Below are 17,056 nucleotides of genomic sequence, written 5' to 3' on the forward strand. Positions count from 1 at the left end.
TTTTGACCGTACAGCCACGTCTTCGAGATCTGACCGTGTTGATATAAAAATGTCTCGCTCGTTCCTTTTCCTTGGTCTGTCCTGCTAGCGTGGCCTGAACACTTGCCCGACTCCTTGCTCTTACAAACGCCATGCCAAGGATCGGGTTTCTGCCTCTTCCTGCAGCCAAGATCACTGTCTTCAACACAGTCTACGCCCGAGTTCCTCATTCAGCATCATGTCATAAGCACCCTCCCCCAATTCCACCGAGAAAACCTGTAAACATCATTTCATGTCTGTAAAATATTCTGAATCAGACATCTTATAATGTTATTTCCCGTGTTTGAGGAGAGAGTCATGACTCAGAGCTGAATTTTGTAATTTGCCTCATCAGGGTTCAGATCCAAGCTCTGCCCCCTCAGGCAAGCTGCTGAACCTTTCTGAGACCTTCTGTCCAATAGAGATGATCTCAGTGCCTCGTTATAGGATCCGGGTGGGATTACATGATGCATGAGAAGGGCAAGTCCTGCGAAAATGTCAGCGAACATTATTTTACTGTTTTTATCTTAAATAAGTCATTTCTCATGTTTCAGATTGCTTCCTCAGGCTAGGTTTCCAGAGGGAAAGAATAAACGCCAGTCCTCTTGTCTCATTACTTCCCTATTCTTAGGTCTTAATTTTGAATCACCTGGAGCATGTTTTAATGTATTTCTTTCAGGGAAAGGGACGGGATCTTTTTTGTTGTTGCCTTCACATGTGAAAGACACCTAGGGATTCAGAAATTCTTCGTCCATTCAGCTTTCTTTCCCTTCCTAACTCTGTGGCTCCCCAGCCTTCAGCATGTAGCATGACGGAAGAAAGGTCTGAAGTCGCCCTTAGTACTTGCCAGGATTCATCGTGGGATTCATTGCCTTTTCTGGAATACTGTGAACCCCGTTGGCTTCTTTATTAGGTCTCTTTTTTTTTTAAGATCAGGAAAGTCTTTTCAGCTTTACCAAAGTATACTCGATGTGCAATAAATGCACATATTTAAAGTATAATTTGATGAGCTTTGACATAGGTAGGTATACACCCGTGACACCATCACCAAAATCAAGATCATGAATATATCCACACACACACCCCCCAGAAGTTTCTCTGTGCTCCTCTGTGATACATCCTCTCTCCTCAGGCAATCACAGATCTGCTTTCTAACCCTACAGGTTAGTTTGCATTTTCTAGAATCTTATGCAAACGGAATCATACCATAGGTACTCTTTTTTATCTTTCTTGTTTTACTCAGCATCTTTATCTTGACATTATCCATTTTGCATGTATCACTGGTTCCTTTCTGATTGCTGAGTAGTATCCATTGTATGGCTAGACCACAATATGTTTATCCAGTCACTTGATACTGGACATTTGGCTTGTGTTTAGTTTTTTACTTTTTACGTATAAAGCTGCTCGGTACATTTGTATACACATTATATGCTTTTGTTTCTCTTGGGTAAAAATCTACAAGTGTAATGGCTGTCTTGTACCGTAGGGTACGTTGAACTTTTTAAGAAACTACAGACTGTTTTCTGAAGTGGTTGTACCAGTTTAAATTCCTACGAACAGTGCATAAGAGTTCTAATTGCTCCTCAGTAATGTAGGAGCACTTAGTCATATCTCATGGTGGTTTTAATCTGCATTTCCCTAATGACTAGTGATGGTGAACATTTTTTTCATGTGCTGATTTACCATTTGTATATTTTCTTTAGTGAAGTGTCTGTTCAAATCATATGGTCTTTTTAATTTTATTTATTTATTTATTTTTGTGGTACGCGGGCCTCTCACTGTTGTGGCCTCTCCCGTTGCGGAGCACAGGCTCTGGACGTGCAGGCTCAGCGGCCATGGCTCACGGGCCCAGCCGCTGCGCGGCATGTGGGATCCTCCTGGACCGGGGCACAAACCCGTGTCCCCTGCATCGGCAGGTGGACTCTCAACCACTGCGCCACCAGGGAAGCCCCATATGGTCTTTTTTAAATTGGCTTGTTAGTCTTCTATTAGGTTGTAAGTTCTGGGTATATCCTAGTTATAAGTAAGATATGTGTTCGCAGATATTTTCTGCGGGTCTGTGGTTTGCCTTTCCATTTTTGTAACAGCATCTTCTGAATAACAAGAGTTTTAAATGTTGGTGAAGTCCAATATATCAATTTTTTTTTTGTCTGGAAGAGTTTTGGTTTTTTGTGTCCTATTTAAGAAGTCTTTGACACACCTAAGGTCACAAAGATTTTCTCCTGTCTTTTCTCTGAGAAGAGGCCATGCTATGCCTGGTCAATCAAGATGTGTTTAAATAAAAAGTATCAAACCCCAGGGCCTGGACTTAACAATTTACCCTTTCCTTTTCCTCTTTTCTAGAATAGTTCTGTGAATCTCTTGGGTTATTTTATATATGTATGTGGTGTGAGGTAAGCGTCAAGGTTCTCTTTTGTGTGTGTGGCTATCCAGTTGTTCTAGCACCATTTGTTGAAATGATTACTGCTTCCCAGTTTAATTCTCTTGGCACCTTTGTTGGAAATCAATTGATCATACATGTGTGAGTCTGTTTTTGGACTCTCTGTCTGTTCTATTGATCTATATGTCTGTTTATGCCAGTACCACACTGTCTTGATGACTGTAGCTTTACACTAAGTCTTGAAGTTAGGTAGTCTTGAAATCAGGATTTATTTTGCTGTGAGTCTCTGTTGATTTTGCTTGGAATGTTGGAAGCCCTATTGGCTTCTATATTTTGTTTGTTGTTTAGATTTAATCAGGCAAGCTTTAAACTGTTTTTTATTGTTACTTCTCTTTTAATTGTTCTGATTTCTCTCTAACACCTAGAATATTTAGATGGGTCTTTGTTCTCCATATTTATCATATTTTTCCTCAACGTTGTCACCTCTGTGTTCTTTCCTTCTCTGCATTCTGGAAACTAGTGGGGGGCTTATCCACGATACTGCTGATTTAGTTTGGGGGATTTTATTTCCGCATTATTCCTAATGCAGATAGCTTTTTCTGCATCCTACAGTACATCTTTTTCCCAGAGGTAATGTTCTTTTTATCTTGTTGTGTGACATTTTTTACAGGCCCTCGTGAGGATATATATTTCTAGACTGGATGTTGGCCAAAGGGCAGGATGTATGAGTTGCTCCTTCCCCTCCCCTCCTCTCCCTTGGGCGCTCATTGTTTGGTGGTAATCTTCTGAACCATCATTACCTTTCTCTGTTCTCATTAGTTTTTGTAGACGCTTGGTGACTGGAGTCTGGCTAGAGCCACGTCTGGCCCTACAAGTCATATGGTCCTGATGTCTTTTTAGGACATGTATCATTTCATCCTCCTAGTTTGAATTTTTTTCAGTCTTTTAAATATTTTCAACTAATGCTTCTTTATACCAGTGAAAGTGAGTAAACAAATGTTATTTCTCATTATTTGGGTGATATACTGTTTAGATATCTAGAGTAGTCTGTCATTCTGACTCAGAGGGCCCTTGTGTCTAAGGAGCATCCTGACCCAGAGGTCGCACAGCCACACACCTGCCTCCACAGAGTTACATTTAACACACTGTCCTAGAAGAGTGGCTTTCAAACTTTTGGGTCTAGGACTTTAATAGTCTTAAAACTTGAGGATTCCATCCTGCTGGAGAAAAAAAAAAAAATGAGGATTCAAAAGAGCTTTTGTTGATGTGGGTTAGGTTTATCTATATTTCCCTTATTAAAACTTAAAACTGAGAAAAACGTAAAACACGAGACTACCTAAGCAGACGTCAGAGTGATGACATCCTCATAAGCTTCTGGAAGTTTTTTCTGTCTGCTCGTGAGAGGATGAGAGAGAAAAAGGCAAGTGATGTCTTAGTGTTATTATGAAAGTAGTGGTGACCTCGTGGACTCCCTGAGAGAGTCTGAGGAACCCCTGGAGGTCCCTGGAGCACACATGGAAAACTGCTGCTGCACGCAGAAGGTGGTTTTGATATAGCCAGAAAACAGAATGGGAATCGTGATTTAACACCACAAAATCTGTTGGTTGCAAATGTGTGTGTGTGCGTGTGTGTGCGCGCGCACGCGCAGGGGGTGGAAGATAGAAGTGACATCTGTCTCTAACCATGAGTCCACCGCCGCCGTACCAGCCACGGGCCCCTCAGCGCTGCCCTCCAACAGTTTGAGAGGAGAGCCGGCATCGCGGCTGCCCGGGCAGAGCCATCTCCATTACATGTGGCCACTGGGTTCGGAAGATTAATGGTAACATTTTAAAAATTCACACAGACCTGGAATCAGCACTAGAAAATACAGATTTAAATTAACAAGGAGAAAGCAGAATCCCATCAAAGGAAATAAATCGTGCTGGCAACTGTTGTCACATAATAAAATGTATTCTGTAACTGAAGGGCTCTTATATGGAGCTGTCTGCGGCTTAGTGGCCATGTTAATTGAATAAGGCGCCAAAGACTGACTTGGGGGAGAAAAACGGAATTTCCCTCAGCCTCTATTTAGCCGGAGCTGTGGTTGGCAGCACGTGCAATGCTGACCTATTTATTACGGAACAGCCAGCGCCCGTGCAGAGAGACGTGATGGCTTGCAGGGTGTGCCCTGTCTTCTCTGGGCCATTCTGGGGGTGGCGGACAGGGAGGAAAGCTTGGTAAAACTCCCCTAGGATTCAGGGGCTGTCCTAGTTGGAATTCTCTGGTTGCCAAACAGATTTTGGAATCATGATCCATCATTTGAGTCAAGTGGCAGAAATTGCTGGCCTCTAACGGTCAGTCCCCTGTTCCGGTGGTCCAAGACCTACTGGGGATGGTACCAGAGGGTCTTCATCTCTAGGTGCCACCCCAGGTAGAGCCAGTTTCCTGAGTTCTTGGGTTTACTTCTCCTGGCCTGCTGGTGATCTTTATGAACTCTCTTAAAATCTAAAATACACTCTTCTAGATCAACAGAGTGAGCTAGAGGGATCACAGCGTGATCAACGACTTCGGGGCCCATTGAAATGACTCCACTGAAATTGCCGTCTGGGGGGGTCCCAGCCAGCATCATGGTCATGGACTTGGTCTCAGCTTTGTTTGATGCCGTCTCAGCTTTGTCTGATACTCGTTCTTGTAACTCCCCTGGCTTAGGTGCTTCAGAAAAGCTGAGTGTGTAGCGCCCACGTTCTACTGAAGTGCCCGGCTTCTTCTTTCTTTCCTCTTCCAGCAACACCCAGTGCCATGAGTGGGGCATCCCTTTAATCTTATTAGATCATCAGGTTATGGGCAGTAAGCCAAAGAGTGTTGGGTTAGCTGATTATAATTCCAAGTGTAAAAATAAGGGTTTTATGTTTTTTCTCAGTAGGCGCTATGGTAATGGGCATGGGCTCAGGCTATTAAGTAGTCTGTAAAATATTTTAAATGACTGTAAAATATTTTATCAGATGGCTGTACTGTAATTATTTAAGCAGTCCCCTATTATTTGATACTGAATTTGATTCCATTTTTTGGCTTTATAAGCAATGCCATGACGAAGGTAATTCCTGTAAGTTTCCCCAAATGATCTCTAATTACAGGTCAGAATTGGATTCATTGGTTCATTCAACAGCATTAGGTAATCTTCTAGGGTTCTCCCTAATAATTTTTAAGTGCCCACTGTGTGCAGGGCACTGTTGTAGGCACTAAGGATACGGTGGAAAGAGAAAGTGTCACGGAGATCGTGTCCTAGTGACACATATAAAGAAATCGACAGTCCTGTTAAGCGGGAAGGGCTCAGCAGAAAGGGAAGTGAGTGTCGAGGGGGAGCGCCACCAGAGAGAGGCGGGGTGCTTCCCCAGGGGTGCCTGAGGGAAGCAGGAACCGCAAGTGCAGAGGCCCCAAAGAGGGAATGCGAGTGAGGGGAGGAGGGGACCAAAAGCAGCTGGTGAGGTTGGAGGGTGTGAGTGCAGGGACCACAGACAAGCCCAGGTCAGAGAGGAGGGATGGGCCAGAACTGGCAGGACCTCCAGCTGTGGGGCAGCTCAGGTTTCATTCTAATGCAGAGGGAAGGTACAGGCGTTTCATAGTGGTCCTGTACTGAGGCTCTCACGAGCGGGGCTTAAAACAGTGCCGGGGGGGGGCAGGAAGGGGAAGAAGCAGAACAGAAATCGTATTGCCACGTGCTTGGCACGTCCTGGTGCTGTGCTGTCGGCTCGGCCTGCGTCTGTGCACTGGGAGGCAACACCCCCTTGCTGAAGGGCACCCAGCCCCTGCTGGTGGCACTGGGATTTGAACCTATGTCGGGTGGACTCTGGGCTCGGTACTCTTCACCACTACACCAGCACTGCCTCCATTGGGTGTCCAAATCTGCCTGTAGCTTTTCCCTTTTCCCATACTAGAGGGACTGTGACCTGTGAGGGTCACTGAGCTAGTAAGTGGCAGACAGGTTGAGTCCCGGGCATCTCAGGGTGGACCCCAGATTCCTGGTTGAGTGATCTCACTCTGCGTACCTGATGGTAAAGATGATCCATCAGGGCAACTGTTAGATGAGGATGGTAACCTCCAGAGGACACGTGGACCGACCTGCTCATGAATTCTAGCTCGCTTCTGTCAACTTCATCTCAGAGGGCCTCAGTTTCCTGTTCTGTTAACTGAAAGTGATTGTTCCTGCCTAAAAAGGTTGCTGAGAGGATTAGGCAAGGTGACATACGTGAAGGAACCCAGCCCAGCACCTGGCAGGTGGGTCCCCACCAGATGCTGAGGAATTAGAATCTCATTTCGCTCTGAGGCTCGGCTGACTGCACGGACGTTCCTGTCCGTCCTCACTTTCAGGCTGATAGGAGGTTGAGCGCCCCTGGGCCACTTCTCCTTCAGCAGGGGACTTTTTTGTTTGATTTAACTACAGGTGATCTGTCTCCTCGGCCCAAACTGTCCACTCGCATTAACGGGAGGCCTCGGTGTGCCTTTTCGTTCTCCTGTCCCCACGTCCCTTCCTCCCTATGTCCAGGAACAATAGAAGTGAAAATGCAAAAGCAGCAGCTATTTGTGGTGCAGGGACCCCTCTCCCTATGGCCCTCTCTGGCCGGGGGCCGTCCCACTGTCTGGTCTTAATGCTGCCCCGTCCCCCTGACCGTCAGCCACCAGAGCTGGAGTTTTTGGTAACCTGATTTCAATTTGAGTGATTCCTGTTGAGCAATTGGTCTGTGAAAGAGTCAGGCCTGCAACTTGAAATCTCTTTTAATTTCCCATTTACCGCATCAGCCCCACATTGTCTATCGTATGTGATCAGAAACTTTTTCGGTTTTTTCCCTTGTAAATTCCTGGCTGCTGCCACCACTGACTTCTTACGTCATACCTGTTTTCCTCCGTAGCAGAGGGGAGTGGGATGTGTGGTGTCATGGGTCTCCCAGAGACCCCCTGAGTCTAACTCAGCAAACACACAGGCGAAAATGCAATAGTAGAGGCAGCAGCAGTTCATGTCCAAAAAGATCCAGGGGTTTTAATGCCGTAGGTTCAACACTCGATTTGTTCAACGGCCATTTGTTCAATGATTGTCTGCTCTGGGGAAGAAATTGTCCTAGGAAATGGGGTACCAACTTGATCTGATCTGGTCCTGCTCTTGAGAAGGTGTCTTGGGATAACTGGAGTGAGAGAGGATGCACAGACACCCATCTAGCCTGGGACAAGCCCAGCAAGGGCTTTACCAAATGAGGATGCTTAGGTGGAGTCTTGAAGGACGAAGGGGAGTTTGAAGAGGCGGTAAGGGAGGAAATGGGGATTCTAGGAGGAGGGAGTGGGGTGGCTGAAGAATCAGGCTGAGGCAGGGGGAAAACGTGGCAGATTCAGAGACGTACAGGACCTTCACTCTTCCTGGTGGAGGGAGGGGTAAGCAGTGACAAGAGTCTGGAGAGGCGGGCTGGTGTGTGAGGATGGCTAAAACCAGGGTACACATGTGGGTTAGGTTGCCCAGGGAAAGTGTGTGGAGTGAGAGCACACGCTAAACCAGAACCCTTGCCAACAGCAGCCCTCACGAGGTTGGGGAGGAGCCAGGAGGGGCTGCTGCGAGACAGAAGGAACTAGGCCAGGGAAGGAGGAGTTGCAGAGTGGGGTCAGCCAGGCAAAACCTGCTGCCCCAGAGAGGCAGGCAGCTTCGGCCAGGAAGTCCCTGTGGACAGGGCAGCTGAGGAACCGGGCAGCTTGATTCTCTAGCATACACTTAAGTTCCGTGGGCCGTAGAATTACCCCAAAACCGTTCACTTAGAGGGTCACAGCAGGTGATATTGACGGGAATTGTTGAGTCTGCACGCAGTAGGTGCTGCATAATTGCTTGCAGTTCCATGACAGTCCTCCTTGTGATTGGCTGCTCTGTTCCCATCTACGGTGGCATCTCGGTTTTTTCCCTCACTTTCCTTCAAGCAGGTCATCTTTTAAAATTGTAAATTGCATCTCGTCACTTCTCTGCTTAAAACCCCTTCAGGATAAAGTCAGAGCTTCTGTGGGGTCCTGGGTGCCGTGGCCCCCGAAGCTCTCTTCAGCCTGGTCCCCTACCCTCTCCCTAGCCTCAGGCCCTGACCACCCCGGCCTCCTTCCAGGTCCCCCCTCAGCCAGACCTCCTGCTGCTTAGGAGATGCCTCAGAGACCCTCCCTGCCTCACCCCGCCAACCCTGCCCACCGCCAGTTCCCCACCGGAACAGCACTTCCTCGGGGGAGTGCAGACAGTCTTCCTGCTTGCCCTGCGTCAGCCGCTGCTCCTGTAACTTCATGGACGTGTTTGTGTCCCCCTCTGCAGGGTGAGCTCTGCAAAAGCAGGGACCCTGCCTGTCCTGCCGCCCCGAGTCCCCCCTCCCCCACCCATCTGGGTTGATGTGGGCCACGGCTTGCTCAACCATCTCTGACAGCTGAATGGCTGGGCTGACCCTGTCTTCTCATCCAAGGAGGAGGCCCTCTGTGCAGTCACCCAGGTGCACCTGTCGTCCGAGCTTCAGCCAACACGCCACCTCCTCTGCGAGCTTCCTGGAGCGGCTGCCGCACCGCGCAGATGTTCCGTGTCCTTAGTTAGGTGGGATGCACCTTCTTAGGGCTCTTGGGGCACAGCAGTCTCGGGGTGTGGGTTCTTTCCCGGCTCCTGGAAAAGCCCTCGGTGTACAGTGGGTGTAGTGCCGACACCTGCCCCCGGCCAGCTTCTCGGGTGTGCGGCCAGTGCATCGCACAGGGCCCCGCGCTCAGGAGGGCCCCCGCGCTTGGTTTAACGCTCCGCCTCCGCTGTCGCCATCTTGAAATTCTTAATGACATTTGACAGGTCCCCCAATGGTTTTGCACCGGGCCCTGTACCTGCCTTGCGGGGGCGATGTGCGGGGCCACGAGAGAACCCTGGAATCTGTAGACGCCGGGGCCCAGCTCAGGGCGAGCCCGCTCTGCAGGGTCGCCTGTCACCATCTTAGCTCTGCTCACCCACAACCACAGTCAGTAACTCATTCTTCTGTTTGCTCAGCTTCATTGACTAAGTGCTGTGGTCAGAGGCATCGATCAACTGCGTCAAATCCCTCTGCAGCTGCTCCTCTCCCTCCCAGGGTTCCCGAACGCGGCCTGTCTTCAGAGGCACTGCTGGGGCTTGTCAGAGAGATTTCTGGGCTGCACCCAAGGCCCACTGAACCAGACTCCCCGGAGCTGGGACTGTGAGTCTGTATGGTTAGCAGTAGTGCCTGCATCTGTGCTGTGACGCGCAGAACGGAGCGTGAGAACCTTCGTCCAAGCGGATGAGCCCTTGGTGCGGCGTTTGGTGTCCTCTCGGTCTGGCCCCGGCTTTGTCTCCCGCAGGCAGCCTTACCCTGCAGCAGAGTCAGCTCTCCCTGACTGCCGTTGCTCCTGTCTCCTCCTGTAAGACCGGCAACCTCCTCTGAGGCAGTGTCCCCGGAAGCCCCACCCGCCTGCTTTCGTGCTCACTCAGCACGTGGTTTTTATTCTCCTCCGAGCACGTGTCCTGTCGCACAGTGGCTTGTTCCTGCTCCGTTGTCCCCCCAGCCTGAGAGCTCCTTGCAGGGGGTAGCTCACCTCTGCATCCTCAGTTCATCAGGATTGAGCCGTGGACACAGGACTCACGCTCAGCAAGGCCCCACTCCCTGGTCCAGCCAGCCGGCCGGTGGCACAGATGTTAGCTCCTCCGGGGGCCTGTGGGAACAGGCCCCGCCCAGAGTCATTCTGGGAGGTCACGCGTTTGTTGTGTGGCAAGGGCAGCATGTAGAACGTGAGCTTTCTTTATGTGATCATTACCCACCCCTCTTCCGTTTTAGAAATGACTGTGTGTGACCAGAGCTCAGGCTACTGAGCTACTTCAAACCAACCCCCAGTCACACCACGAAGAGGCAGTTGTGTTGCTTTTGTCCCCCAGACCTGTTGGGTTTTAAATGGTTTTCCTATCGTTGTAACCTTTCTTCTCGGCATTCACTAAAGGCAGCTGATGACCGCGACAAGTGGATTATGTGTTTTGATCGATACCTGCTTATGTGTGGGCAGCGTGGGCCTTAATGGCCAACGCCTGCGCCATAAAAGACGAGCTGGGTCGATGGAAGGTACTTTCTGAGCACCTACTGTGTGCTCCCACCTGAGGGGGACGTGCGGACACAGCAGTTCAGGGGAACGTGCCATTGTGGTTCTCAGTGGGCGTTCGTTTCCTGGACACACGTGGTAATAACACCTAACGCCTTCGTTCACAAAGTGCTTCCTGGGCTGTGACCCTCCACAGCCCCGCAGGACAGGAGTGGAAGCCACTGGATGGGGAATGGGACCAAGACAACAGGGCAAACCAAGTCCTGCACTCAGAGCTGAGCATCCTGGTCCCACTGGTGCACTTTGCCCAGTGGGTAGAGATCAAGATTAAATCACCCACTTCCTCGGGGCACCTGCCACGTCACTTAAGGCTTGGGAAACCCTTTCTTCCTCTTGAATGTCCTTCGCTATATGGAAAAAAGTGGCCACTGATGTCTGGAAACTTCTGAGTTCCTAGGGGGGCTCGAGCTGGTGGGGCAGCTCAAGTCCTGCTTGAGAAGGCGGAGGTCCCAGGACTGCCCGCTTCCCGGGCTCTGTGGGCTGTTGGTGGCGCCTGTGCTTTCTGAGCCTTGGGGACTGCTCCGTGCACCCTGTAACCTCCTTTTTCTCCTCTGTCTTTCTCAGGCACATCTCTCTCACGCTCCCTGCTACCTTCCGAGGCAGGAACAGCACTCGGGCTGACTATGGGTACCAGCACTCCAATCTGTATGCCATATCAGGTACGTGCGGCCGCTGCGAAGGGCCAGCGATTTAGCGCGTCTGTGTCCCAGGCACCGCCTCCCTCTACGTGCTTCCTGGCTGCTAACGGCATCTGTGTGTCTTACCTCTCTTTTTACCCCTGCAGGGGGCCTGTTCCCTGCAGGGACCAGGCCTTCCCTTTCCTCTGTGTCGCCCTAGCGCTTAGTGAAGGGCCAGATCCTCAGCATGTTTTGAAACTAATGATGAGAAACAATGCGTGGATTTCACAAGCTTGAAGGGAGGTTTCCAGAGAATAGTCACCACATCGTTCACCTACCAGCTCCAGGGCAGGTTCCCCGCGGGGACTGGGGACCCCGCAGACCTGAGGCCTGGTGCCGCCTGCCCTCCGTATCCACGTCTGTCCTCATCGCTCATTTCTCAAAGCCAGGTCTGTGACCAGCGGCTGCGCTGGCGTCTCCCCCACCCCCGGCCCCATCGTATGAGTCTGTGATTTCTGAACTCGGCCCTGAAATGGATAGTGTTACCTTGGCAGGAACTTGGTCAGTCCTGGTTTCCTTTTTCAAAAAACTTACAAGCCTTATTACAGAATTGAGATTCATTAGGTGCCTGGCAGGGCAGGTGACTTGCTAAGAGCTGAGGAGACCCACAAACTTGACTCTGATTATATGGGGCCTCCAGTTGGGGGGCGTTTGTATATAAGGGGGAAATGGCAAATCGGTACCACTTACCAGCACATACCCTTAATGGTGAGTGATGTTTTGAACACGGGAACATGGCATTCATTCATGTACCATAATGAATCGGTTATTCGAAAGGTAATCTTTTTTCTAAAAATTGCAACTTCAGGTTACTAAACAGATGAAATAGAACAATGGTATAATTCGTGTCAGTATTAGTTTTTCTTGTTATGATCACGCCCTAATAGGTTTGGAAGTATAAGCAAAGGCCAGTCGTTCCGTTTCTGGGTGGCGCTCCTGCTGGGGAAGGGGAAGGGGAAGGGGAAGGACAAGGACGGGGATGTTCTCAAAGCCCTCATCCTGGCTTTTCTCCAGGAGCCAAGCTCCCCAGGGCAGCGGGAACGTGTTGTCGAAGAGAAGCATCTCCAGGGAGAATTTCTTTTGTGCACTGGCTATTTCAGCAGAGTCGACAAGGAGCATAACAAGTGTGGAAAGATGACCTATTTTGTAGAAAAGCTGAATATTTCCCCAGATGCCTGGTGGCAGAGTGGTGCAAAATAGGTCTGTGAAATCCAGCAGGGCGGCCCCGTTCCCAATGCACATGAGGAGAGCTCAGTCACAGCAGATGACTTTTCTCCCCTCCAGCTCGCAAATCTTTTTCCAGCCACAGGGTTCGGCTGCCCCCACCGTACCTGGATTCTCTGATGGCTTTCCCAGCTGTTGACGTTTCTGCAGAGAAGGGCCCACAGAGTGAAATCTCCTCTGGTTTGGCAGGAATGTTCCTGTCGGCCTCTGAGCCACTGCTTCCTCGCCCCGCGGCTTTGATGAGGTGTTGTCTGGGTTCATTTCAGCTGTTAGTTTAGCAATGCCGAGGTAACAGTCTCAAGACGCAGGGGAAGCCATTCAGAAACTTCCTGTTACGTTTGCGTAAGTGGCAGTCAATTGGATTTTATCTTCCAAACAGAGGTAGTCGAGGCTGTGGCCCAGGGCAGCAGGCAGCTCGGGCCTCCTCGGTGGTGGCAGCACCAGAGTGCCCCGCCAGGGTCCAGGACTGCTTTGTTGTGATGCCGCCAGGCGTGCCCTGCGGGACCCGCGGGCTCCGTAAGGCCGGCAGACTCAACACTGCGCAGTCGTGGTGCATGCAGCTGGGAGGCCTGCCCAGCGGCAGCCCGCCTGCGAGCCATTCTGGCTAAAAGGGAGCAGAGACCACGCCCCCCCGCCCCCCCGCCCCCCCCCACCCCCGTTCCAACAGTATCTGGCACTGAGTGGCATGTCTCAGTTTGGTATTGCGAAGTTAAGGTTTCAGTGGTTCACTCCAAAAACAGTCAAGGCAGCATGTGCCCCAGCCCCCAGCCCGTGCACAGTGCCCAAAGCCGTGATGTCTGGCGCTCTGCTGGTAGTGGAACGAATCGCCCAACTGTTCTCCTCCCGAAGCAGCTCCGGCACACGTTCGCAGCGGACGTCGGGCACTGAGCCTTTGGTGCGAACTCCTGGGCTGCTCTGGTTCGTTCCTGAAACCATCTGATCACTGCGCCCCTTGCTTGCGGTCCCTTCCTAAGATACGTAGGTTTCCAAACAATGTTATTAGAAGTTTGAAGAGCAGCCCACATTTAATTTGTACGTATGGTTATTAAAGTAATATATACTTTTAAGTGTTTTCCCAAGGGCATACCTGTTTTCCCAAGGACTTATATTCCTTCTGTACCTTTCACTGAGACAGTTCATCCCTGTCCTGCCTGCAGAGGGAGAGACACTGCTCAGAGCTGCTGAGAGACCGGTGGACACAGCATGTAGCTCTGTCCCCAGCACACAGAGGTGCTCGTGAAATGGTTGTGGAAGGAAGTGGGGAGGAAGGAAAGCATTTAGCCTAGTGTCTGCCTTGCCTGGGAGTACCCTCTATGACCTCTGGGGCAGGTGATCGTCCTGATTTGCTGCTCCAACCCTACAGTGTCTGGGCCACCATCTCTGAGCAGCCCAGCCCATCTCTGCGCGGTGCTCCCGTGTTCAGCGGGGCTGTCTTACTGTGTGTTCATATCCCTCCAGCCATCTGGGGTACCACGCGTCCCGTCAGCATTGCATGCCGACTGTTCTGCACTGTCCAGCCAGTGGGTAGTTCTCTCTTGCCCACAGGATTGGGGTGAGGAACATCGTGCTGAAATCCTGAGAAGCGTATTCCCTTCTCTGCCATCTTGTACCCTCATCAGAATGGCCATGAAGCACACCTTTGATCCTCACACTTCCTCTTCCAGGAATTTCTTCTGGAAAATACAGATGTGCAAAAAAGATTTATCCACAAGGGCGAGCACTGCTGCTTTTTAAATATAATACCCCAAAAAGGGGTGGGGGGGTGGATATCATAAATGTCTAAAATAAAGGCGAGTGGTTAAATTATGAAACATCCATACAGTGGCCTTAACTTTTCAAGCATCAGAAACAGTTCTGATTTAGATAAAAAGATGTGCATGAATGCTGTTAAGTGACAGCCAGGACGTGCAGTGTGATCTCGTTTTAAGAAGTATATCTAAAGGTCTGGGAAGGTACATGCCAAGGTGTTTATAGTGGTTTTCACTGGATTTTCCTGCTCTCCTTTCTGTTTCTTTGCGGTGTCTCCTTTTTCTGTGATCGCACATATTGTGCTCGTAAGAAGAAACAACATAGGACCGATGTTAACTTGTCACGCTCTTGGGAAGCCTTGCAGATTCCAGTGATCGCCGTCTTTTCTGAGTGCTCGCAAGTCTTCTGACTCATCATACGCTTTCAAATTCTAGTGGATATCACTTCCAGGCCACAGATCAATAACTATCTTATTATCCCTTTTTGAGGACATGATTTTTTTCTGTTGTTCAGTCCCCTGGAACCTCCTGTCCACTGATGTTCCTTAGAGACCACTGACTTATCTTTTGTGCCCAGTGGCCCCCCAGACACCGACTGAGCTTGAAAGCACCAGGCTGCTCACCTTTCTTGCCCCTCAAATTCCCCATCACCATGTTATTCACTCCTTAGGGTTTGAGGATGGTTTTCTTTGAAAGAGTAGATGAAATAAAATGGTGGGCACCTGGTTTGTCTCACTCTGTAACCTGCATATAGTAGGGTTGGCAAACCACTGTTTAAATTGTCCTTACTTGTGATAAGTGGCAGCTCATGGGCTCATTCTTTCCTGGCGATGTTCTTATCGGTGTGTCTCCCTCAGTTACATGCCCTTAAGATCTTCTCCTGGGAGGACTTGCTGCAGGGCCATGTTGATTTCTCTAGATTCTGTCCCAAAGCCCCAGTTCCTAAGTTTCCTTGTCAGAACTTTTAGTGGCTGTTAGTTTTCTTTTAAAGAATATCTTCTCTCTCCTGAACATCTTCTACTTTAGTCCCAGATGATGATATCCTCCCTTTTTGTTTCCTTATAATTTTTTTAGATGTTTAGGTGTCTGACCGTTTGCTCATTTCTCTTCCACCTATTCCAGAAAGATTTAAGGTAGCTGCAAAAATGCATGTAACAAAGTGAAAACGGAAGGGGAAACGTAAGAGTGAACTAAAATACAGGATAGCAAAGTAGGGTGCAGCTGTGGGTGAGGCTTTGCATGAAGCAGAGATTCTGGATTTGGTTCTGAGTCGACAGTTCCCTTACGGACAACCTAAAAATAAGCTGGTTGTTCGAGGAGAGCCTAACTATTCCTTTTATGAATTTTTCTTCGTACAGAGGGCCCTGTAAGGTGCTGGGGACAGCCGCCTTTCCATGAGTTTGATAAGGACAGACTGTATGCCCATGTGAGGCAGATCCACTCATGTTTGAACCCCTGAAATGTTTGGAAGTTGAGTGAAATGTTTCTTAAGAAATGCTCTTGTGCTGGGTGTCATGTGCCTTAGAGGCTGGGGACCTCGGGGGACGTCAGGAAAGAGGAGATCCCCAACGTCCTGTCCAACCTGAGGGCCACCTGTGCCGAGGGTCCCTGTAACAAGCAGCTCAGCCCAGAGGCACCAGGATTGTTTTTTCCAACCTAGGAATGTCTTGTCAGCCACGTGGCAGGTTTTACTTAAGGAACAGGTGACAGTAGGTATGGGACACTACGCTGTAAGAGTCTTGTTTTTGTGGTGGTTATAAACTGATTTATAGCGCCATGTAAAGAATTTTTACCAAAGAACTTGTTTTTCTCCGTTTTGAAAAAAACTGACACAGTCGTATAAATTAGTACAGTAAAGCAGAGGCATATTAAAACCAGCATGTAATAAAACCAAACATCTCCAGCTCAGCCCACAGTTTCAGGGTGAGCCACGTGCAGAAATGCGCTGAGGCCTCGTGGTGCAGGGAAGCACCTTTTAGCGCCTGACATCTTCATCTGTCCGTCAGCACCAGGCTGACCACGTGACTTATTTTCCACTTCGTCACTTTTGAGAGTGAAAGGGGCACAGAGTTGCATCAGGACAAAGCCGGAACCTGGAACCGACCCGGCAGACAGGGGCTGTGGTCACCTTGCCTTTAGTTTTTCTGTTTTCTTCAGGTTTTTTTTGTTTCTGCTTTTGTTTTTTGATTGCTGGAAAAGCCAGCTTATTGCCCTGCACAGCTGTTGCCTCTTAAAAACCAGTCCCTTTTCAAGATGTTTGACATCAGGAAGCGTGTGAGAGTGGACAAGCTGGAGTCCATCGGCCAGCAGTTTAGCCACGACACTCGTGCAGAGAGAAGGAGAATTTTATCTGAAACACAGAACCCCGTACGAGCCGTGTAACTCTGACATCAGACCGGGAAAGCGCAAAGCAATTAAAAATAATTAATGATTTCTGAATATCAGCCTTCTCCATGCAGTTTTAATCTAGTCCTCATTTAAATTGGAAGATGGACATTTAATTATCAGTATTATGAAATTCATGATTTATATATTTCATCCAACTGGATAAAATTTCTGCCATCAGCCCTTCATCTTATTATGAAAGAAAATCTGTATATTCCACAGTGTGATCATTTAAAAACTCATCTGCAGCATACCAAACAACTGCAAACATATTTTCCTTTCATTTCTGGTGATTACATTATTTCTGTCTTTTAATTAGGAAAAAAAAAATCTCACCTGGAATATCGGAAATAAACTTAATACTGTAATGGTCATAAAGCACTGCCGGGTCAGAAAATGAAGAGACCAAAGGACTAAAACAATAGGGTGTGTGAGAGATGCTGTTCTTTTCTGTGTAAGGTGTTCTAACAGACAGCTGCTCCACATGTCACGTTTATGCTGCA

At 49.1% G+C, this 17,056-nt stretch overlaps 1 protein-coding gene across 2 annotated transcripts in view; it reads left to right on the plus strand.

Moving 5' to 3' along the window:
- The window catches only part of MVB12B (multivesicular body subunit 12B), a 179,597-nt gene that overhangs the window by 87,446 nt on the left and 75,095 nt on the right, over positions 1–17,056 (plus strand). For both annotated transcript variants that reach the window (XM_033858599.2, XM_033858601.2), the window contains one exon: positions 11,084–11,178. In XM_033858599.2, coding sequence (XP_033714490.1) covers positions 11,084–11,178 — 95 coding nt within the window. The remainder of the gene's footprint in view (positions 1–11,083; positions 11,179–17,056) is intronic.

Source organism: Tursiops truncatus, chromosome 6 (assembly GCF_011762595.2).
Source record: "Tursiops truncatus isolate mTurTru1 chromosome 6, mTurTru1.mat.Y, whole genome shotgun sequence".
Lineage (NCBI taxonomy): Eukaryota > Metazoa > Chordata > Mammalia > Artiodactyla > Delphinidae > Tursiops > Tursiops truncatus.